The following is a 24,620-nucleotide window of genomic DNA, read 5'->3' on the forward strand; positions in this document are numbered from 1 at the left end:
ACTGCAGAGCGTTGCTGGTGGAAAGCTAGGTATCAGGCCGATTTCTTCCAACTCAAGTTTATTCTTGCATGCTTTAACTCTGCCCTCTCCTCTGCCCAGAAAAACTATCTCTCCACCCTTATTGACACCCATAATAATAATAATAATAGCATTTATTAAGCGCTTACTATGTGCAAAGCACTGTTGTAAACGCTGGGCAGGTTACAAGGTGATCAGGTGGTCCCACGGGGGGCTCACAGTCTTCATCCCCATTTTACAGATGAGGTAACAGACACAGAGAAGTTAAGTGACTTGCCCAACCCATGCCCATCACCCTCACCAGTTGTTCCAGACAACTCCCTCCTCAGACCGCCTGTCCCCCTGGCTCCACCATCCCTTTCCCCCAATGACCTGGCCACTACTTAATCAACAAAATTGACATTATCAGGCATGATCTCCTGAAAATCTCCACTGCCTCTCTCCCGAACCTCCCCTTCTTCAACTCTCTCATCTTTCCGAGCACTATCTCTGGAGGAATTCTCCTGCCTTCTCTCAAAATCCACCTCCTCCACCAGTGCATCTGACTCCATTCCTTTGCACATCAACGAAACACTTGTCCCGTCCCTTCTTTCCTCCCTAACTGCCATCTTCAAATGTTCACTCTTCAATAGCTTCTTCCTCAATGCTTTTAAACATGCCCATATCTCTCCGATCCTAAAAAAACCCCCTCCCTTGACCCTACGGCTCCCTCCAGTTATCACCCCATCTCCCTCCTACCATTCTTTTCCAAAATTCAGTCATTCATTCAATCACATTTATTAAGCACTTACTGTGTGCAGAGCACTGTACTAAGCGCTTGGGAAAGTACAATACAGCAATAAAGAGCGACAATCCCTGCCCACAATGAGCTCACAGTCTAAAATCCTTGAGTGAGTTGTCTACCTGCTGCCTCAAGTTTCTCTCCTCCAATTCTCTCCTTGACACCCTCCAATCTGGCTTCTGTCCACTTTACTCCACAGAAACCACCCTCTCAAAGGTCACCAATGATCTCATCCTGGCCAAATCCAATGACCTCAACTCCATCTTAATCCTCCTCGATTTCTCAGCTATCTTTGACACTGTCAACTACTCCCTTCTCCTGGAAACATTATCCAACCTTGGCTTCACTGACACTGTCCTCTCCTGGTTCTCCTCCTATCTCTCTAGCCACTTATTCTCAATCTCTTTCGTGGGCTCCTCATCTGACTCCCATCTCCTAACTGTGGGTGTCTCTCAAGGTTCAGTTCTGGGTCCCCTTCTTTTTTCCATCTACACCCACTCCCTTGGAGAATTCATTCCCTCACATGGCTTCAACTATCATTTCTGTGCTGATGACACCCAAATTGACATCTCCACCCCTGATCTCTCTCCATGTCTGCAGTCTCTGCATTTCCTCCTGCTTTCAAGACATCTCTACTTGGATATCCTCCCATCACCTAAAACTTAAAATGGCTAAAACTAAACTTCTTATCTTCCCACCCTAACCTTGTCCTCCCACTTACTTTCCCATCCTTTCTGTCTCACAATCCTCTAACTTTGGCATGATCCGTGACTCCTCTCTCTCGTTCCACCCACATATTCAAGCCATCACTAAATCATGTACTTTCATAACATCGCCAAAATCCACCCCCTCCTCTCCATCCAAACACCACATTAATGCAAGCACTTATTCTAACTGCCCTTGATTATTGTATCAGCCTTTTTGCTGACCTCCCTGCCTCTTGTCTCTCCCCACTCCAGTCCATATTCCATTCTGCTTCCCAAATCATTTTCCTTCAAAAACGTTTAGACCATGTTTCCCCACTCCTCAAGAAACTAAAGTGATTGCCCATCCACCTCTACATCAAACAAAGACTCCTCAGCATTGGCTTTAAAGCACTTCATCACCTTGCCCCTCTTACCTCACCTCGCTACCTTCCCAAGACCCAGTCTGCACACTTTGTTCCTCTAATGCTAACCTTCCCACTGTACCTCAATCTCATCTATCTCGCTGCCGACCTCTTGCCCTCATCCTACCTCTGGCCTGGAATGCCCTCCATCCTCATATCAGACAGATAATTGCTCTCCCCCACTTCAAAGCCTGATTGAAGGCAAATCTCCTCCAAGAAGCCTTCCCTGTCTTAGCCCTCCTCTCCTCCTCTCCCACTCCCTTCTTCATCACTTTTACTTGCTCCTCCATTCATCCTCCCTCCCATCCCCACAGCACATATGTATATCCTTATATAGCTCTAATTTATTTATTTATGTATATTAATGTCTGTCTTTCCTTCTAGACTGTGAGCTCGTTGTGGGCAGGGAATGTGTCTGTTTGTTATGTTGTACTCTCCCAAGCACTTAATACAGTGCTTTTCCCACAGTAAGCACTCAATAAATATGATTGAATGAAAGAACTGTTACACAGGGAAAGAAAAAAGGGATAACTAAAACACATCTAAATGTTTACAGTTCCTTAATTATGCATATTTCAATACATACACACAATTCCAAAGATACATAAAGTTCCATACACATGAACTCTCTGGAGTCTGAGCATGTGTATGATTATGTCACCACACATAATAATAATAATAATAATAATAATAATAATAATGGTATTTGTTGAGCACACATGAAGCAGGCTGTTCAGCATGGCTACCAGGACATGACTCAGTAAGCAGGAAGAGCAAGAGGGTGTGAGGCACCTCTCCTCCTTTATTCAAATCTCTGTCTGGCTTGCCAATTAAGTCTCATTCCCAGAGGATGTTGGGAAATGAGAGGCCTCAGGGAAACATAGTTCTTGGCAGTAGGTGCAACAGGAATCATCAGTAGTATTTATTGAGAGCTTACTGTGCACAGAGCACTGTACTAAGCACTTGGGAGAGTACAATATGATAATATAACAGATGCATTCCTTGCCCACGAGTGTGCAGTCTAGAGCAGGAGAGAGACATGAGTACAAATAAATAAATTACAGATATGTGTATAAGTGCCGTGGGGCTGGGAGTGGGGCTGAATAAAGGGAGCGAGTCGGGAGATGCAGGAGGGAGTGGGAGAAAAGGAAAAGAGGGCTTTCCTCTTTCAAGGGGAGAGAATAATATGAAGAGGATATGAAGATGGAGGGTGTTCCAGGCCAGAGGCAGGATGTGGGTAAGAGGTTGGTGGTGAGATAGATGAGAATGAGGTACAGTGAGTAGGTTGGCATTAGAGGAGCAAAGTTTGTGGTCTAGGTTGTAATAGGACAGTAGCAAGGAGAGGTAGGAGGGGGCAAGGTGATTGAGTGCTTTAAATAATAATAATGATAATGGTATTTGTTAAGCACTTACTCTGTTCCAAGCACTATTCTAAGCGCTGGGGGAGAAACAAGGTTATCAGGTTGTCCCATGTGGGGCTCACGGTCTTAATCCCCATTTTGCAGATGCGGTAACTGAGGTGCAGTGACTTGCCCAAGGTCACACAGCAAAGTGGCAGAGCTGACCTCTGACTCCCATGTCCGTGCTCCTGCCACTAGGCTAAGATGGTAAGGAGTTTCTGTTTGATGGCGAGGTGGTTGGGCAACCACTGGAGTTTCTTGAAGAGTGGGGAAACATGCATGGACTGTACATTTTTGTAGAAAAATGATCTGGGCAACAGAATGAAGTATGGACTGGAGTGGAGAGAGACAGGAGGAAGGGAGGTATGCAAGGAGGCCGATAGAGTAATCAAGGAGAGATAGGATAAGTGCTTGGATTAACTGTGTGACTTTGGGCAAGTCACTTCACTTCTCTGTGCCTCAGTTACCTCATCTGTAAAATGGGGATTGAGACCGTGAGCCCCACATGGGACAGGGACTGTGTCCAGCCCAATTTTTTTGTATCCACCCCAGTGCTTAGTACAGTGCCTGATATTTATTCCTTCATTCAATCATATTTATTGAGTGCTTACTGTGTGCAGAGCACTGTACTAAGCGCTTGGAAAGTACAATACAGCAATAAAGGGAGACAACCAAGGGCTTAACAAGTACCATTATTGTTATTCTTATTATTGTGGTAGCAGTTTGGATGAAGGGGAAAGGGAGGATTTTAGTGATGCTGTGAAGGCTGAACCAATCGGCTATAGTGATAGATTGACTATATGGGTTGAGTGAGAGAGACGACTCAAGGATAATGCCAAGGTTATGGCCTGTGAGACAGGGAGAATGGTGGTGCTGTCTACAGTGATGGGAAAGTCAGGGGAGGACAGAGTTTGGGTGGGAAGATAAGAAGTTCTGTTTTGGACAAGTCTGAGGTGATGACAGGACATATATCCAAGTAGAAATATCTTGAAGGCAGGAGGAAATGCAAGACTGCAGAAAGGGAGAGAGATCAGGGCTGAAGATGGAGATTTGGAAATCATTTGCATAGAGGTCATGTTTGAAGCCATGGGTGCGAATGAGTTTTCCAGGAAAGAGGGTGAAGATAGAGAATAGAAGGGGAACCAGAACTGAACCTTGAGCAACACCCACAATTAAGGGGTGGGAGGCAGAGGAGGAACCCGCGAAAGAGACTGAGGTACAAGGAGAACCAGGAGAAGACAGTGTCAGGGAAGCCAACATTGGATAATGTTTCCAGGAGAAGGGGACAGAAGCCAGATTGGAGGGGGTCGAGGAGAGGATCTTGACACAGTGGTCAGAGACATCTCACTTCTACTTCTCCATTCAGTCCTTTGGACCTCAGTTCCATTACCAAGAAAGGCCCCATCAACGTGTTACTTTCCCACCCATTCTAAATGTTAGATTCACACACCTGCCCAATGTGTTCTTATCTACAAATCTAAAATTAAGAATTTTCAGTGGGAGAATATAATTGTCCAATCAGTGATTTCTTCTGATTATTAGTAAATATTTTTTATGTCTATCACAACCAGAGTGTAAGCCCCCTGTGGGTAAGGGATGTGTCACCTTCTTGTTAGACTTTCCTAAGCGCTTAGTACAGTACATTGCACCCAGAACGCATTGAGCTTTAATATAGCTTTAATTCTATTTGTTCTGACCATTTTGACACCTGTCTACATGTTTTGTTTTGTTGTCTGTCTCCCCCTTCTAGACTGTGAGCCCGTTGTTGGGTCGGGACTGTCTCTGTATGTTGCTGACTTGTACTTCCTAAGCGCTTACTACAGTGCTCTGCACACAGTAAGTGCTCAAAAAATACAATTGATTGAATGAATGAATTGAAAAAATGCCATACTACTTTCCATATTTCCCTCCTTTCTTTTGTTTCCAAATCAATTAGAAATGCTGAGTAAGGGTCTATTTAATTTGTACTTATATTGATTCCAAAATAAATGACAGCATAAATGATCTGCAGCGGCTTGTATTGTGCCATTTGGATCCATTTTACAATTTACTCTTGAGGTCCTAATTAAATACAGCTGCAGCACATGAGTGCACTTGCATTGGAATTAAACATCCCTATCAGATAGATGTATTCTTGCCAAATGTCAATGGTTAGTGCAGGGAAGCCAGCCATAAGAATTCTGTGATTCTATCACTGCTTTCAAACATCATAATTAATAAAATAACAGTCTGCAGTTTCTCAACCATTCAGGCAGTGACTGAAAGGGCTGCATGCCTGAAAGAAAATAGTAAGTGCCATTTTGGAAGTCACCCCACTGAACATGGCAAGGTAAATCAAATGACAATGAGTTGCTTAGGGAAAGTTGCTGTCAGTCAATAATTGTTTAAAATCCCCAGAGGATTATTATTATGATTATAAATATTCTTATAATTGTTATTAATAATAATTATTATGGTATTTGTTAAGCACTTACTGTGTGTCAGGCACTGTTCTAAGCGCTGGGGTAGATACAAGGTAATCAGGTTGTCCCATGTGGGGCTCATAGTCTTAATTCCCATTTTACAGATGAGGTAACTGAGGCACAGAGAAGCTAAGTGCCTTGCTCAAGGTCACACAGCAGACGAGTGGCAGAGCCAGGATTAGAACCCATGTTCTCTGACTCCCAACCCATGCTCTTGCACTAAGCCAAACTGCTTCTCATGCCATTGCTTTGTGACCTTGGACAAGTCACTTAACTTCTCTGTGCCTCAGTTACCTCATATGTAATATGGGGATTAAGATTGTGAGCCCCATGTGGGACGGGGACTGTGTTCAACTTGATTACCTTGTATCTACGCCAGTGCTTAGAACAGTGCTTGGAACATAGTAAGGGCTTAACAAATACCATAATTATTTTTACTATTATGTGTCAAGTACTCTTCTAAGTTCTGGGGTAGATACAAGTTAATGAGGTTGGACACAATCCCTGTCCCAGGTGGGGCTCACAGTCTAAGTAAGAGGGTGCAAAAGCCCCGACGACTCATTTTATAAATGAGGAAATTGAGGCCCAGAGAAGTTACGTGGCTTGTCACACTGCAGGCAAGCGACAGAGCTGGGATTAGAACCCAGGTCCTCTGACTCCCAGCCCCTTGCTCTTTCCACCAGATGACACTGCTTCATGTTCGCAGTCCCTTAAGTTCCATCCATATTACCCTGGAATCATCTTGTACAAAACTCAGGAAAACATGCCCAGTAATAAACTTCCAGCTAGCAGTTCAAGATAGGATGCAGTAGATCAATTCTTTGCTTTAATGTCCTTTGTTGGAAAGATTTCAAAATACTTTATCTCCAGAAGATGAAGTGCAAACTCTAATCAGTGTTTCTCCTGGCAGCACACAACACAATGGAATAACAAACCTAATGCCAGCTCTGGAACACACATACGACACTAGAGAACAACTCCCTCCAAGGAAGATGGGGATGGGAACAGCATGGAAAATTAAACTGAGAAGCAGTGTGGCCTAGTGGGATAAGCACGGGCCTGAGAATCAGAGGACATGGGCTCTAATCCTGGCTCTGCCACTTGTCTGCTGTGTGACCTTGGACAAGTCACTTAACTTCTCTGTGCCTCAGTTACCTCATCTGTAAAATGGGGATTAAGACCTTGAGGCCCATGTGGGACAGGGACTGTGTTGCCTTGTAACTGAGCAATGATATCTTTTATTGCAGTTAAATTACTCCTGCACTCTCTAGGATTCTTACATTGCCAGTACCAAAGCACCAAAGTAACCGTGACCTTTGTTCCCACCTCCTGGAATTCTCTGTGCGCACTGGGCAGGAAATGAAAGCTGCACACTCTCGGACTCTTCCATTGTGGCTGAGAAGCAATTACACTTACAATCATGGCTATCTTTTAAGTCCCCAAACCAGAAGTACCTCCAGAAACTATACAGCTCTAACAGAGCACACAAATAGCATGCTACCATCAAAGAGGAGTTAAACATGCAAGAATAACTGATAGCAGCCTAAAATCATAACACAATATGAAAGCAAATATGAATGGGACATCGCCTCATAAGACATTGATCACTAGAATCTGTTAATAGTTAAAAATATTTCCTTTTCATGTCTGAGACTCAAAAGTGACCTGGTGATCCTAAATTAACACGTGTTATACACCTTCTACCTCATAAATGTAGGAACAGCTTTGAAAACTTGTGATGCTTTAAAAAAAAAACACAGAAAAGTACACAACTTCCTGGGTTGTCTGATATGCTGAAGACCTCTGCAAGATGGATCACGTGTTTTCCAAATCCTTTTTTAAATAATAAAAAAACTTTTACATCATAAAATCACAAGAATGTATTTGATTTATGTTGTATACTCTTCCAATCTACTAGTAGTTATCATTGAAGTGGTTGCAAAAATCACTGGCAATCAGTGGAAGAAGGAGTGTGAGTGGCTCAGATTTGATGCAAAGTTCTATCTTTACTAGAGTCCTGCATGGGTCCCAAATCTTTGGGAGCTCGTCTCTAGACTGTGAGCTCGTTGTGGGTAGGGGAAGCATCTGTTTGTTGTTATACTGTACTCTCCCAAGCTCTTAGTATAGTGCTTTGCACACAGTAAGTGCTCAATAAATACGATTGAATGAATGAATGAATCCCTGGCCTGATCCAATCTAGCCCACTCCACTACTAAATTTTGTGGGGTTCAAAGATACTGTGAATTGATTGATTTGTTTAGCAGATTTGAGGTGAGAGGGAGCCTCATGAAAGAGGGATAGTATGAACATTTGGTAGAATATGGGAGAGCTGCATACAAGTTACAGTTAGAAGGCTAGCTTGAGAGGTGCAGACTGGGAACTGGGGCGTAGCAGAGGAGACAGCTAGTGGAGAGTCTTAAATCCAATGGTCAGGAGTTTGTGCTGAAGGGGAGAGAAATGGATAGCTGTTGGAGATTTTAGAGGAGAGGAGTGATGCATTCTGAACACGTTTGAATAAGGTGACCTGAATAGAGGGGACAGTTTGAGGACAGTTTGGTGCCGGGAGACCAGTGAAGAGGTGATTGCAGTAATTCATCTGGGATGTAATAAGGACTCAAGTCAGCGTGGTGGTCTTAAGGGTGAATCGGGGAAATATTGTAGAAGAACTGGCAAGATCTAGAGACAGAATGGAAAAAGGATGTGTTGGCAGGTGCGGAGAAGCCGCGTGGCTCAGTGGCAAGAGCCTGGGCTTGGGAATCAGAGGTCATGGGTTCTAATCCTGGCTCCGCCACTTGTTAGCTGTGTGACTGTGGGCCAGTCACTTAACTTCTCTGTGCCTCAGTTCCCTCATCTGTAAAATGGGGATTACGACTGTGAGCCCCAGGTGGGACAACCTGATCACCTTGTAACCTCCCCAGTGCTTAGAACAGTGCTTTGTACATAGTAAGCGCTTAATAAATGCCATTATTATTATTATTATTACCTACCCAGTGCTTAGAACAATGCTTGTCACATAGTAAGTGCTTAACAAATACCATCATCAGTGCTTAGAACAGTGCTTGGCCATAGTAGGTGCTTAACAAATGCCATCATCATTATTATATTGTTCTTTTGTACTCTCTCAAGTGCTTAGTAATAATAATAATAATAATGTTGGTATTTGTTAAGCGCTTACTATGTGCCAAGCACTGTTCTAGGAGCTGGGGTAGATACAAGATAATCAGGTTGTCCCACGTGGGGCTCACAGTCTTCACCCCCATTTTCCAGATGAGGGAACTGAGGCCCAGAGAAGTTAAGTGACTTGCCCAAGGTCACACAGCTGACAAGTGGCGGAGCCGGGATTTGAACCCACGACCTCTGACTCCAAAGCCCGTGCTCTTTCCACTGAGCCACACTGCTTCCCTGCAGTGCTCTGCACACAGTAAGTGCTCAATAAATATGTTGGATTGATTGATTGATTATCAGGATTTTCATAATTCTGCAATTAAAATGTTGAATGTATGCATAAATGTGTATTCCTGACAACCAATACAAGTAGGTATGTATGTTCTAGAAACTGATCTTATGCCACCAAGGAAACTTTTCAGCTACTATTTATGGAGAGCTTATTTTGTGAGTCATCAATCCCTCCAACCCATAGTCAGAGTTGTACTTCAGTGAGCCTGGATATTATGGATTAGTTTGGCATGCACTTTTCTTATATTCAGCAGTAGATAACCACCTCCCGTGTTCCACAGTCCATTCGAAAGCATGCAGTAACACTCACAAAACTGGGCCCTCTTCCCATCCTCAAACAGTTTGGTGATCAGACTGAGCACCAGCAGAGTAGGGAAATGTCAGTGCTGATCTAAGTTCTTAACTCACTGTGACTAAAGCCTGATTGAAATGGCAGTGTTCACTTCATTTCCAATTTAACCAGAACTTGCTCTATCAGAAGACAAAGCTCACTGTGCCTAATTGAACATACTTGCCTCCTGGTACATTAGACTCCCACTTTTTCCTAGAAAAAGTTTCAAAGGGGGAAAAATGCACCAGTCATATATAATGGAAGTACTCAATTCCAATTGCTAATGGAAATGGCACTTACCGTACCAAAGCTGCTGAGAACAGATAAAAAGGTGCATTGCCCTCTATAATTGGCTGTTACTGGCAGCTTCTGGGTATGCAGAATGGCCCAATTTTCCCTCTGGTTGTTGGTACTGATATGTCTGATTTTACAGATAATTTTTTGGGGTCACTGGTAATAAAAATGAAAACTGGATGCAGCAGGCTCTGACAGGCTGGTTATGATTTTACATGGAGGTCTCCTGGTGTACTGATGTTAATATGTTGAAACATTCCTTTATATAGAACTGGGTCAGGATTGGAAAGAATTTAAAATATCGTTCCCACGGCTTCGCTCCCACGGCTTCAACTATCATTTCTACGCAGATGACACCCAAATCTACATCTCCACCCCTGTTCTCTCTCCCTCCCTTCAGGCTCCCCTGTTCTCTCTCCCTCCCTCCAGGCTCGTATCTCCTCCTGCCTTCAGGACATCTCCACCTGAATGTCTGCCCGCCACCAAAAACTCAACATGTCCAAGACTGAGCTCCTTATCTTCCCTCCCAAGCCCTGTCCTCTCCCTGACTTTCCCCTCACTGTGGATGGCACTACCATCCTTCCCATCTCACAGGCCCACAACTTGGTGCCATCCTTGACTCCTCTCTCTTATTTACCCCACACATCCAATCTGTCACCAAAACCTGCCGGTCTCACCTTCACAACATCGCCAAGATATGCCCTTTCCTCTCCACCCAAAACGCTATCTTGTTGGGACAATCTCTCATCCTATCCTGACTGGATTACTGCATCAGCCTCCTTTCTGATCTCCCATCCTCCTGTCTCTCCCCGCTTCAGTCTATACTTCACTCTGCTGCCCGGATTATCTTTCTACAGAAATGTTCTGGGCATGTCACTCCCCTCCTCAAAAATCCCCAGTGGTTGCCTATTAACCTTCGCATGAAGCAAAAACTCCTTACTATTGGCTTCAAAGCTCTCTATCTCCTTGCCCCTTTCAACCTCACCTCCCTTCTCTCCTTCAACAGCCCAGCCCGCACTCTCCGCTCCTCTGCCACTAACCTCCTCACTGTGCCTTGTTCTCACCTGTCCCACCATTGACCCCTGGTCCACATCCTACCTCTGGCCTGGAATGCCCTCCCTCCACACATCCACCAAACTAGCTCTCTTCCTCCCTTCAAAGCCCTACTGAGAGCTCACCTTCTCCACTCCTCACCATCGGCCCCACTCCCTCCCTCTGCCATACCCCCTTCCCCTCCTCACAGCACTTGTGTATATTTGTACATATTTATTACTCTATTTTATTAATGATGTGCATATATCTATAATTCTATTTATCTATTTTTAACGGTATTGACACCTGTCTACTTGCTCTGTTTTGTTGTCTGTCTCACCCTTCTAGACTGTGAACCCGTTGTTGGGTAGGGACTGTCTTTAACTGTTACTGAATTGTACTTTCCAAGCACTTAGTACAGTGCTCTGAACACCATAAGCACTCAATAAATATGATTGAATGAATGAAAAAATCATCTCTGATTAATTCTCCCTCAATTGGAAGACACCCTACATGCAGATTTCTATGTGAAAGTTAGTTATTTCTTTCATAATTGTATATGTTTGCTGAACCATGGTCATTACACAAGAAAATGATCAAGCACGGAAATGATACTGTACCCCATGCAAAATAATTGATGCTGCTTTTTCTGAGATTGGCCAATTATTCAGGGAAAGGTACCTCATATATCCCCAAAACATGCATTGCTAAGGATTTAGCTCTGATTGACAGTTCAGAAGCATCATAACAACAAAGAGCTCAAGCAAGAGCCAGTGTTAAATCTGTAGTAACAATCAGATATACATAGATTATATCTGATTTCTCCTAGGAATTTCTCTTTGCCTGTGAGATCTCTCTCCCTCTCTCTCTCTCTCTCTCTCTCTCTCTCTCTCTCTCTCCCTGCCCCCCCCCCAAAACACCAACTCCAGTCCATCAGGAACTGTCTACCAACTCTGTTGTATTGTACTTTTTCAAGTGCTTAGTGCAGTGCTCTGCACATTCAATGCCATTGATTGATTTTCCAAGTGCTTAGTCCAGTGCATTACACAAAGTAGGCACTAAATAAATACTATTACACTCTCTGGTGATGCACAGATAGACAAAGAAGTATTAAATAGAACTACAGAGGCCAGTATGGCTCTTGGGATAAAGTTTGAAAAAATGAGGTTTTCAGCTTCTCACCAAATTAAAGATCTATATTTCTTTAGTGATTTCTAACTTTTAAAATGGCTGTGAGACCTGAACTACCTACAGAACACGCATCCAGCTTCTTAAAAACTTTCACCAGGTTCACTCTTGAACCACTCAATATTAAAGAGCAGGACAAGATTACCAATAATGAGGTCCTGGAATTCAGTCACAGCACCAGTATTGAGGCAAGGCTAACAAGGTGGGAAGGGAGAAGAGAATAAATGAAAATAGGACTTCCAAGCAGCTGCTGTAAGGTGAATTGCAAAGACATAGCAGATTTAGCCTTAAATGTCCACAGACGAATGCATTGATGGTTAAATTTGATCCGGCCATTTAAGGACTGGATGAAGAATATGTTTGATGGGGGACTCTTCAGTAAAGCATTATTGGATTATTTTATATATGCATATATATATATTTGTTTATGTATATATTTTCCCTTCATATTCTAAGAAGATACCAATAATAATGTAATTCGCACATGAGTGCATGTGTAGACTGAACTCCTTATCTTCCCTCCCAAACCCTGCCCTCTCCCTGACTTTCCTGTCACTGTAGATGGCACTACCATCCTTCCCATCTCACAAGCCCACAACCTTGGTGTCATCATTGACTCCGCTCTCTCGTTCACCCCCACATCCAATCCGTCACCAAAACCTGCCAGTCTCACCTCCGCAACATCGCCAAGATCCGCCCTTTCCTCTCCATCCAAACCGCAACCTTGCTGGTCCAATCTCTCATCCTATCCCGAATGGATTACTGTATCAGCCTCCTCTCTGATCTGCCATCCTTCTGTCTCTCCCCACTTCAGTCTATACTTCACACTGCTGCCTGGATCATCTTTGTGCAGAAATGCTATGGACATGTTACTCCCCTCCTCAAAAATCTCCTGTGGCTGCCAGTCAACCTACACATCAAGCAAAAAGTCCTCACTCTCGGCTTCAAGGCTCTCCATCACCTTGCCCCCTCCTACCTCACCTCCCTTCTCTCCTTCTACAGCCCTGCCCGCACCCTCCACTCCTCTGCCGCTAACCTCCCACTGTACCTCATTCTCACCCATCCTGCCATCGACCCCCAGCCCACATCCTCCCCCTGGCCTGGAATACCCTCCCTCTGCACATCCACCAAGATAGCTCTCTTCAAAGCCCTACTGAGAGCTCACCTCCTCCAAGAGGCCTTCCCAGACTAAGCCCCCTTTTTCCTCTCCTCCTCCCCATCCCCCCTCCTTCCCCTCCCTACAGCACCTGTATATATGTTTGTATATATGTTTGCTTCATGGGAAGCAACATGGCTGAGTGGAGAGAGCCCGGGCTTTGGAGTCAGAGGCCGTGGGTTCAAATCCCGGCTCCTCCACTTGTCAGCTGTGTGACTTTGGGCAAGGCACTTCACTTCTCTGGGCCTCAGTTCCCTCATCTGTAAAATGGGGATGAAGACTGTGAGCCCCTCGTGGGACAATTTGATTACCTTGTATCTACCCCAGTGCTTAGAACAGTGCTTTGCACATAGTAAGCACTTAACAAATACCAACATTATTATTATTACAGATTTATCACTCTATTTATTTTACTTGTATATATTTACTATTCTATTTATTTTGTTAATGATGTGGATCTAGCTTTATTTCTATTTGTTCTGATGACCTGACACCTGTCCACATGTTTTGTTTTGTTATCTGTCTCCCCCTTCTAGACTGTGAGCCCGTTGTTGGGTAGGGACCGTCTCTATATGCTGCCAACTTGTACTTTCCAAGCGCTTAGTACAGTGCTCTGCACACAGTAAGTGCTCAATAAATATGATTGAATGAATGATTGAATGAATGAATGAAAAGGCCAGTGTGAGCCCAAAGTTCGGGTCATATTAATCAATCACTCTGTCAATGCATTCATTGAACACTTACTCTTTACAGAGCACTGTACTATACACTGGGGAAACTACAAAACAACAGATTTGTTAGACACGTTCCCTCCCCACAAGGAGCTTATAATCTAGTGCACAAAAAGGTTGTCACCTGGGAATTTTTTTTTAATGGTAATTGCTAGGCGCTTACAACATTTCAAGCACCATTCTAAGCACTGGGATAAATGCGAGTTAATCTGGTTGGACATAGTCCCTGTCCCACACGGGGCTCCTAGTCTAAACAGGAGGGAGAACAGGTATTTCAATCCCATTTTATAGTTGTTTACCATAATATACCAGTGATCAATGGGATCCCCAGGACAGGTACTAATGGGAAGAAGGATATGGTCTAGTTTACCAGTAGGTGGTGGGTTACTGAGCAGTAATAAGAATGAGACCAAGAAGAATAACAGGAGCAAAAACAGAAATGGAATTTGAAGTAAGGTGACAGTCAGTTGGGGGATCATGTCAAATACTGGGAAGCCCCTCAGATCAATGGGACATGTTCAGCTGTAATTAACAAAATTCTTAGGAACTCCTGAAAATCTCAGACTCAGTGGGATTAACTCAAACTATGCTCAAGTGACTGAATTCTTCACTTCAGCAGAACTAGAAGAACCAGCATAACAAGAGATCTTGTCAAACTCTGATGAGGAGTCATCTCTCTAAATATCCCTAAAACAGGCCAAATCACCCACAAGAGAACCATTAACAGGCAAGAGGCTAGAACATATAGTAATTCTTGTTACAATGCAATGGGTACCTTCTTGAAAGCCCTTGTATTGTCAGTAATGCAATGGGTCAACCATTGTTTCAATGGGAAAAAAGGAAATAAAGAGTTAGGGGGAATCCCAACATGACTGACTATTTTCTATACCCTTTAAACAGTTCTATACAATTTAGCATGAGCCTGGGAGTCAGAAGGTCATGGGTTCTAATCCTGGCTTTGGCACTTGTCTGCTGTGTGACCTTGGACAATTTACTTCACTTCTCTGGGCCTCAGTTCCCTCATCTGTAAAATGGGGATTGAGACTGAGCCCCACGTGGGACAGGGACCATGCCCAACCTAATTTTCTTGTGTCCACCCCAGGGCTTAGTACAGTGCCTGGCACATAGTAAATGCTTAACAAATACCATAGTTAATTTTTATTTTACTGCCTTTTCCCCAAAGCAGACCGTAGACTACTGTCATAATAGTAATGATGGCATTTATTAAGCGCTTACTATGTGCAAAGCACTGTTCTAAGCGCTGGGGATGTTACAAGGTGATCAGGTTGACCCACAGGGGGCTCACAGTCTTAATCCCTATTTTACAGATGAGGTAACTGAGGCACAGAGAAGTTAAGTGACGTGCCCAAAGTCTCACAGCTGACAATTGGTGGAGCTGGGATTTGAACCCATCACCTCTGACTCCAAAAGCCCATGCTCTTTCCACTGAGCCATGCTGCTTCTTCTGTCATCTGTTTCACATGCCACTAAGGAATTTGGTATCACTCCTATCAGACAAAGTGTTAAAGTTTTAGCTACTAATCCAGGTGATTGAAATTGTTATCATCTGGACAGCTACGGTGTGCAAGCAAAAATCTTTGTTTTATTCTATTTGCAGGTGAAAGGGACAAAATTGATTTCCCAGTCCTCATTTGGTCCCACAGAGCCAACTAAATTTTTCCTTGGAGCCACGCCCCCTCAACTAGGACCCAGAAAGCCCAAAGAAGTAACCCCCCCCCCGCCCAAATAACAATTTTAAATGCCGGCTCCTCATGTCATAAATAAGGTTTTATTAAAACAATTGTTCAGAATTATATCATTCTTTACATTTTGAAAAATCAACCTTGTTTGATTGAATCTCCAAGTTTTACAGAGAAGATTCAGTTTTTTACTTGGCACACTTTAAAATAAAATCATTGCTTTGTTATAACTAGTTTGCATCATATGCAATGAAGATTTTCTTCTGGAAAAATATTCTTTATAATAACTAGTTTTGAGGGCAATATCAATAAAACATTACCTGAGGGATACTGATGTTTCTGAAATTGTGGCATAATGCCTGAAATGGAAGGCCATATTTCCCAAAGGTTATATTCTACACTGCAGTTGTTAGAAGTATCATTTTTTAAATACAGTTCCTATTTTTTAAATGATAAAAAGGTGTAAATCTCAGTTGAAGAGTTCCATGAAAGGTTCAATTTTTTTTAAAAAATTTAAGGGTTTTGTTATTAATTTTTGAGTTTTAGAAGCACACTTCTTACATATATAGTCTACATGACATGATTTGAGTTCAAAAATGGTAGGCCGTCAATTATCCAGAATGTATGGCCTGAGACATATAGGAATTTTATTTAACTGAGTCTATTTTCAGAAGGGATCACTGAGGTGTCTGAAATAGTAATGTAAAAGCATAAAGAGCAAGGCTGAATTTAGTGAACCTTCTGCTGCTTTCTTGTTGCTGCAGAGAGCCTGGGGTCCCTGGAGGCCAGGTCCTCAAAACTTGGGGTGACTTCAAGAAGCCCACCTATATTTATTGAGCCTGGGGTTCTGCAAGTCTAGATAACTTAAATTTTCCATATTTATGGAGTCTGGACGTGAGACATTTAATCATTTTCTGATTTTTCTTTTTGTTTTGAGAGATTTCTATACTCTTCAAAGGACTTTGCAGTATCACTGGGCATGAGCAAGATCTATGGGATGCATTTCATCTTTGTATCACCTTCCTTCCTCTTTAACCCCAGTTGACGTTACATAACATCGGCAAGATCGAACCCATCAGATGAAACTTTTCCCAAGGGTTAATTTTGTCTCCTCAGGTCCACCTTCTTGTCCTTCCCAGCTGACTCCCACCAAGGGATTTCCCCCTTGCTCTTAAAACTGAATCCCTCTACCTGTGCATTAGACCCAATCCCCTCTCACCTTACAAAAATATTTGCTCCCACCCTCCATCCTCTCATTGCTTATCTTCAACCTCTCACTCTCCTCTGGTTCCTTCTTTGCAACCTTCAAAGAAGGCCAAGTGTCTTCCATACTGAAAAATCCATTCTTTGCTCCCATCACATCCTCCAGTTGTCCACATCTCCTGCTTCAATTCCTGTCCAAACACTGAGAATGGGTTGTATAAACCCACTGCTCCACTTCCTTTCTTTCACATGTCTTTTCTCAATCCCCTGCGATCTGGCTTTCTCCATCACCATTAGACTGAGACTGTGCTCACCAAAGTCTCCAATGGACCAACTGTCCTACTCATCTTTGAACTCCCATGCTAACTATGGGAGTTTCGTTAGGCATATCCATTTTCTCTGTACAGTAATTCTCTCAGGGAGCTCATCCATTCACATGGTTTTGACTGCCACCAGTATGCAGTTGACCTCTAAATCTATATCTCCAGCCCTGTCCTGTCACCATCTTTGTAATCTTCTATCATTTCTGATAGAAGATGCCCCTGTATGCATCTGCCTCTGATGCCCCTGGGACATCTCGACCTGAGTTTAAGATGCCATTCCTTCAATCCCTAACTCTGGCCAATTCTTCCTGTATAGTATTTCTTGAATCTGCCTTTTCTTCTCCATCTCATGAAACCTTCCTCAGTTCAAGCTCCAGAGCCTCCTGACTGGATTAAAGTAACAGTTTCTTATCTGGAATCTCTACCTCAGGATTCTCCCTTTTCAGTCTATCCTATATAGATACAACTGTTTATACTGTGCTTTGAAAACACCATTCAGAATTCATCACTCCCATCCTCAGAAACCTGCAATGACTCCCTGTTTCATCTTGCATTAAACAAAGACTCTTAATCTTTGGAGTTTCTTGGCACTCCTCCAGGAATCTCCCTCTTACCTATTTACTCTCTTCTCCTACTACACCCCAATTTATGCTCTTTGTCCCCCCACCAAACTAACCCCTGTATATAACTCCCTCAGCTCCCTCCCTCTGTTACACTACATCCCTCTCCACCTGCAATGCTCTCCAAAAACCACTTCCAAAAAGCATTCCTTGATTGAGCTCCATCTTTTTAGTCACACATCCTTCTCATCAGTCTTAGCATTCCTGTAGTTGGCTATTTCTGTATTTGTTACATTGCTTACCTGTGTTTGAATCATTAGTATCACTCATACTCCTTTCCTTGTTGTGTATTTAGAAATTTATGTCCAGTAGTAAGGACTGGACCTGTCTTTAACATCTACTGTACGTTTCCAAGGGCTGTGTACAGAGATTTGAACACAGTGGGCACTTAGATGCTGCAGTTGATAGTGATTTATTTCTTTTTTTAATGGTGGGTATTGCTGGGGAAGCAACATGAGCATGCCGACTTTTGCCTTCGAATAACACAATCAGCATATGTGCAGGGAATGGGAGTGGTGGGAAAGGTAAAGAGTGTGAGAGCAAGTACGGCAAGACTGTGGCCACTGTAGCAGCTGTGGTGACTCTTGGACTCTAAGCCATGAAGAGTCTGTAATTCATTCATTCATTCATTCAATCGTATTTATTGAGCGCTTACTGTATGCAGAGCACTGTACTTGGGAAGTACAAGTTGGCAACATATAGAGACAGTCCCTACCCAACAGTGGGCTCACAGTCTAGAAGTGGGGGAGGACACAGCCACAGCACCCCACTGCTTTTGGTTTTTGTTTGTGTATTTGTTCTTGGGTTTTGTTTTGTTTTAGGATTTTATTGTTCCAAGTCTCCTTAGGGGTCTGTTGCTAATTTTATCTCCACACTTGAAATTTATAGATTATGAGCCCCTTATGGGGCAGGACCTATGTATAATTTCCACTCAGGTATTCTTTCCCTTCTTCCCCAGGACTTTTTTTTTACAATGGTATTTAATAAGTGTTTACTCTGTGCCAGGCACTGCACTAAGTGCTGGGGTAGATATAAGACACAGTCCACATCCCACATGAGGCTTATAATATTAATCCTCATTTTACAGAAGAGGTAACTGAGGCACAGGGAAATTGAGTAACTTGCCCAAGGTTGCATGGCAGACAAGTGGCAGAGGTCAGGATTAGAACCCATGTCCTCCTGAGTCCCAGGCCCATGTTCTATCCCCTAGGCAATGCTGCTCTTAGTGAATATTACTACAACTATTACTATTGAGGGTGAAATTGAAAACAGGCAATGGATTTGGTTGAGAAGAAAGTAAACTATGGGGCTAAGGGAAAAGACAGAGAAGAGTTAATGTATACCCAACAGTTTAGGTGGAGACAATGTAAACTACTCCAACCCAACCCCTAAAAGAGAAGACAGAAAATAGAGGTAGATAACAATACAAGGCAAGGACAATATACCCAGTGTGCCTTGGCAAGTTCAGAGTTTCTTGCTAGACACAAAACAAGAAGAGACCATTTGAAAAACTAGGTAAGATGAACAGAAACTGGAACACAACCATTCCTTTAAAATGGATACTCTTTCTCTCCACTCACTCATCGATGGGCACATGTACACTGCAGATACGCTTTTTCTTCGGTGTGAAAGGGTGGAGGCATGGTCTGGCCTGGCTAGGAGTGACAAATCCATAGTCCTAATGGCAGCTTGCTGCCAAAGAAGGTGTCCACCGTGGTTAATTGATTATATATGGAATTGAAGCAAACAAGGGACAAAGAAGATGGAAATGTGCACCACCAGTCTCGTGAGGGAGGGAACCAGAATACCAGGCACGAGGAGATGGCTGTAAGTCTGCCTCTGCTTGTCAATATTGCTAGATGCTGCTCTTTCTGCATGCAAAGCAAGTGTCAAGTCTCTCGCAAACTATGGCAACAAAAAGAATCCAGAGAAGCACCTAACATTTCGGGCAGTTCCTGCCCTCTGTCTTTACAATTAGCTCATTTCCCCTCACCTTTCCAAAACTGAGTCTCAGGGTGCATCTTATTTCTTTTCACATGATCGCAAAATTGGAAGAAATGTAAATCGTTTTCAGACCTCCCAAATGCAATTAAGTAACCAAACCATTCCACTTCAAAATTTCCACTTCTGTTGGTACTGTACCTAACAGTGTGTTTTTAGAGTATGTGGCATTCAGCTGGGATTGAATAAATGCTAAATGACAATCACAATGCCACAATGAGATGACATTGATATCTAGCTGTTTATATATCTGTCGTATAGGAACTGAGTATAGAAATCTTTCTGTTTTTGAATTGGTTTAGTTTTGTTACCAAAGACGGCAGAAATCATATTTTTCTTGGACTTTGAGGCTGCACCATGAAAAAAGAATGCATTATGTTGCTGAGGGCATAAAGAAACAAAGAACCCTGAGAAGCAGTCGGTGTGCATTTGTAAAACACAGATGCTTTCTGCATGTGCTTGCTTTACAAATATATGTGAGGTCGCTTTGATTGAGCAAAATCATTATCCCCAGAACTACATGGCTCTAATTTAAAAGAAGCGTCACTGCAGAAGCTGGGACAGAAATGCAGAGGGGGAATAACAGTAGATTTACAATGCCACTGAATCATGCAAAAGGAAAAAAGGTAATATAAATTTAAACAAGCAACAAAATTGTCAGTGCAAACAATTCTAAAATTCTTCTTACCTTCTTCAGTCATTGTGTCATAATATTTTAGTTTTCCATATGATCCAAGCTCTACATCACAGTAAAAGACACAAAGATAAGGAACCAGTAGTAATTCAAGTAATCAAAGTTTTCACATGTATTGAATAAGGTTTATTGTTTGATGTCAAGTTGTAATATATATATGTGTGTACATATATATATATATATATACATGTATGTGTACATATACACACACACAACTATATAAGTATATGTACACAGGCTATATGGCAGATAGCAAAATTTCTCACTGAAATCAGAAAGGTCACCTAAAACATTGAATGCCAGAGAGAATCACATTTTTTGCAAAGGAGGGGCGGGGGAGGAAGGATTGGATATCCTTTAGTATTTTTATATTTACAAAGGAAGACAGAGTTTTCTCCGTGTTTAAAATTGCTTTTCTCAGTTGAAAACATTTTTCCAAAGCAATGGCCCTCCCAGCCTGATCTGTGATCTTTTCATAAGGGACACTCAGGGGGCAATTGGACATCCAGGGCTCTTCAGGGATCCAAGAGCAGGTCGTGTATCTTGGCTCTCGGCTTCCTTGGGGCCAGGATGACCAGATGAGAAAGAGGCAGGTTTGCTTGCCTAAAGAACTCCATTTTAGGAGTTTTCCTTCTCTTTCCAGCCAGTTTAGTGAGCACACAATCATTTAGAGAAAAATGAAATATTATACATGGCCAACACCAAGAGGAGCCACGAAGTACTACGTTGAGTTCTCAAGAGAAGGAGACAATTCCCAGAGACGACAACCATGCTGTAAATAGTAACTAAAATAGCAGTGACTCACTAGCTGTCACTGCTAGTGATATGGCTGGTGGGGAAGGAAGAAAGAGAGAAGCAACCTCATCTTCATCTGTGAGGCGTATAAAAGGATTCAGGCTGCAAAAGGACTATAGAATATGGATGGTGACAAATTTCTTGAGTGCTTACTGTGAGCAGAGCACTGTACTAAGCACGTGGGAAAGTACAATAGAGTTGGCAGACACATAATCCCTGTCCATGAATTTACAGTCTAGAAGGGAGGGGCAGTAAGAGGAGACAATAAAATGACTTGAAACTTCTAGTCCAATATTCTTTTTTTACTTTATGAAATAGATGTATATTAGCATCAGTACATGAATGTGCTTTTAGTTTTACCTTGTATGAACCAGACACCTTAAACCTATTTTTATACGATAATAATAAAACAATTGCTCATCCTATCCTGCCTGGATTACTGCATCAGCCTCCTTGCTGACCGACCTTCCAGCCTCATGTTTCTTCCCACTCCAGTCCATACTTCACTCTGCTGCCTGCGTCATTTTTCTATGAAAACATTGAGGACCCTGCTCTTGAGTGTCACCCCGCTCCTCAAAAAACTCCAGGGGTTGCCCATCCACCTCCACATCAAACAAAAACTCCTCACCATTGGCTTTAAAGCACTCCATCACTTTGTCCCCTCCTACCTCACTACTCTCCTTCTACAATCCAGACCACACACTCCTCTCCTCTAGTGCTAACCTTCTCGCTGTACCTCGATCTCACCTATCTTGCTGCTGACCCCTAAACCACATCCAGAAACGCCCTCCCTCCTCAAATCTTACAGACAATTACTCTCCCCACTTCATAAACGTATTGAAGGCAGATTTACTCCGAGAGGCATTCCCAGACTAAGCTCCCCTTTTCCTCTTCTTCCACTCTATTTTGCATCGCCCTGACTTGCACCCTTCATTCTTCCCCTCTCCCAGCCCCACAGTGCTTATGTACATGTCTGTAATTTATTTGTATTGAGGTTTGTCCCCACCCTCTGGACTGTAAGATCGTTGTGGGCAGGGAATGTGCCTGTTTATTGTTGTATTGTACTCTCCCAAGGGCTTAGTACAGTGCTCTGTGCACAGTAAGCTCTCAGTAAATATGACTGAATGAATAAATGAATGGTGCATTAAGGAGAAAAAAAATTCCAATCATTATATGCTTGTGATTCTGCAAGAATCCACACAGTTCACACAGTTAGGAGGCCTTCCCAGACTGAGCCCCCTCCTTCCTCTCCCCCTTCTCCTCCTCCCCATCCCCCCGCCTTACCTCCTTCCCCTCCCCACAGCACCTGTATATATGTATATATGTTTGTACATATTTATTACTCTATTTATTTTACTTGTACATATTCTATTTATTTTATTTTGTTAATATGTTTTGTTGTCTGTCTCCCCCTTCTAGACTGTGAGCCCGCTGTTGGGTAGGGACCGTCTCTATATGTTGCCAACTTGTACTTCCCAAGTGCTTAGTACAGTGCTCTGCACACAGTAAGCACTCAATAAATACAATTGAATGAGTTCTATTTTGTTAAAACTACATCTTGGAGGACAGACACGGGTGTCTTAAGATGAAACCAGGTTCTGTGGAAAAAAAAATCACATCAAGTTTTCACAGTCTTTTTTTTTTAAAAAAGGTATTTGTTAAGTGCTTACCTATGTGCTCGGAACTGCACTAAGTGCTGGGGTAGATACAAGCTAATTTGTTTGGACCTAGTCCATGTTTCATGTGTGGCTCACACTCTTAATCCTCATTTTATAGATGAGGTAACTGAGGCACAGAGAAGTTAAGTGACTTGCCCAAGATCATACAGCAGACAAGTGGTGGAGCCAGGATCAGAATCCAAATCTAACTCCCAGGCCCTTGCTCAATGACAGATTTTTACTGCCTCATGATTTTCAGGGCATAGAATGACATTGGATAGGCTTATAATTCTTATATTTTCAAATACTTTCATAAAAACAACAGGCATGCTTCCCATTAATTGGGACACACATGGTATAAAACAACCCAGTCTTGAAAACAAGTACCGGAAATTAAACATCCCACAAATTTTCTTTGCTAGTTCAATTTGCCTCCCATTCATTATATAGAAAGTAAGAAAATCAGAAAAATAAATGAAATCATCTTTCTCTACTTGTCGGTATACAGAGACTGGCTCAAAATTTCAGACTTAATGTTTTGGTAAGCATTGGAGTTTAGAGTGACAATTTAACTTTAGACCCCTGTGCTTTGAACCCTACTGCTTGCTTTTCCCGTACTCCCAGTAGAGATGTGCATTCACGGCATGCAACTCCCACAGTGCAAGACTAACTAGAAATGAATAAATGTATACAATATTGAAGGTTTATGATTTGGTTGCAATTTGAATTCATTATGCTTGCTTTGGGTGGAAGAAGAACAAATATGCACTCTAGTCTCATGTCATATTACACAAACTGAGTATGGCTTTCTGATGCTTTCAACACTATCTTGCTCTCTTGTGATATGCCAAAATCATGCCGCAGAACTGTAGCTGAAGATGTTTTGCACTAAAATACCCTAAGACATGTGTGGAAATGATATGGGTGGGCCAAGGGCACTGAACGATTGTGGGAGAGGAGTCTGAAACTCTGCTGCTTCATGGCTGCTGTGAAGCTGCTGGTAGGGAGGTGGGAGGAGTATGGGAAGGATGGGCTGAGTCCCCAGGGAAGTTCAGTGAAAAACAAAAATAGAACACCTGCAGCAACAGCCATTATCTTCAAATTGACAACAAAGATGCTTGCTGTTGCTTATTTTCATTAACTATTAATGCATGCTACAGAGAAACTTTCTGATGTAGGCACATTAGGTTTTTTTGCTTTTTTTTTAAAGATACTTAATGTTAGATCAGGCTGTCCATACTATAATAATAATAATGGCATTTATCAAGTACTTACTATGTGCAAAGCACTGTTCTAAGCGCTGGGGAGGTTACAAGGTGATCAGGTTGTCCCACAGGGGGCTCATAGTCTTAATCCCCATTTTACAGATGAGGGAACTGAGGCCCAGAGGAATTAAGTGACTTGCCCAAAGTCACACAGCTGACAATTGGCGGAGCTGGGATTTGAACCCATGACCTTTGACTCCAAAGCCCGGGCTCTTTCCACTGAGCAATGCTGCTCCTCTTTACTATAGACTGTAAGCTCCTTGTGGGCAGGGAACATGTCTACTAACTCTGGTGAACTGCACTCTCCCAAACACTTAGTACATGCTCTTCACACAGTAAGCACTCAGTAAATACCATTGGTTGATTGATTGATTGATTTATGACTTATTTTTGGCACTGTTTCC

The 24,620-nt window shown here is 42.7% G+C and overlaps 1 protein-coding gene across 5 annotated transcripts in view; it reads right to left on the bottom strand.

Moving 5' to 3' along the window:
* Positions 1-24,620, bottom strand: part of SLC24A2 (solute carrier family 24 member 2) — a 272,635-nt gene that overhangs the window by 68,228 nt on the left and 179,787 nt on the right. For 3 of the 5 annotated variants that reach the window (XM_038770489.1, XM_038770491.1, XM_038770487.1), the window contains one exon: positions 20,493-20,543. The exons of the other annotated variants lie outside the window; for them this stretch is intronic. In XM_038770489.1, coding sequence (XP_038626417.1) covers positions 20,493-20,543 — 51 coding nt within the window. The remainder of the gene's footprint in view (positions 1-20,492; positions 20,544-24,620) is intronic. 5 annotated transcript variants of the gene reach the window in all.

The sequence above is a fragment of the Tachyglossus aculeatus genome, chromosome X3 (assembly GCF_015852505.1).
Source record: "Tachyglossus aculeatus isolate mTacAcu1 chromosome X3, mTacAcu1.pri, whole genome shotgun sequence".
Classification (NCBI taxonomy): Eukaryota; Metazoa; Chordata; class Mammalia; order Monotremata; family Tachyglossidae; genus Tachyglossus; species Tachyglossus aculeatus.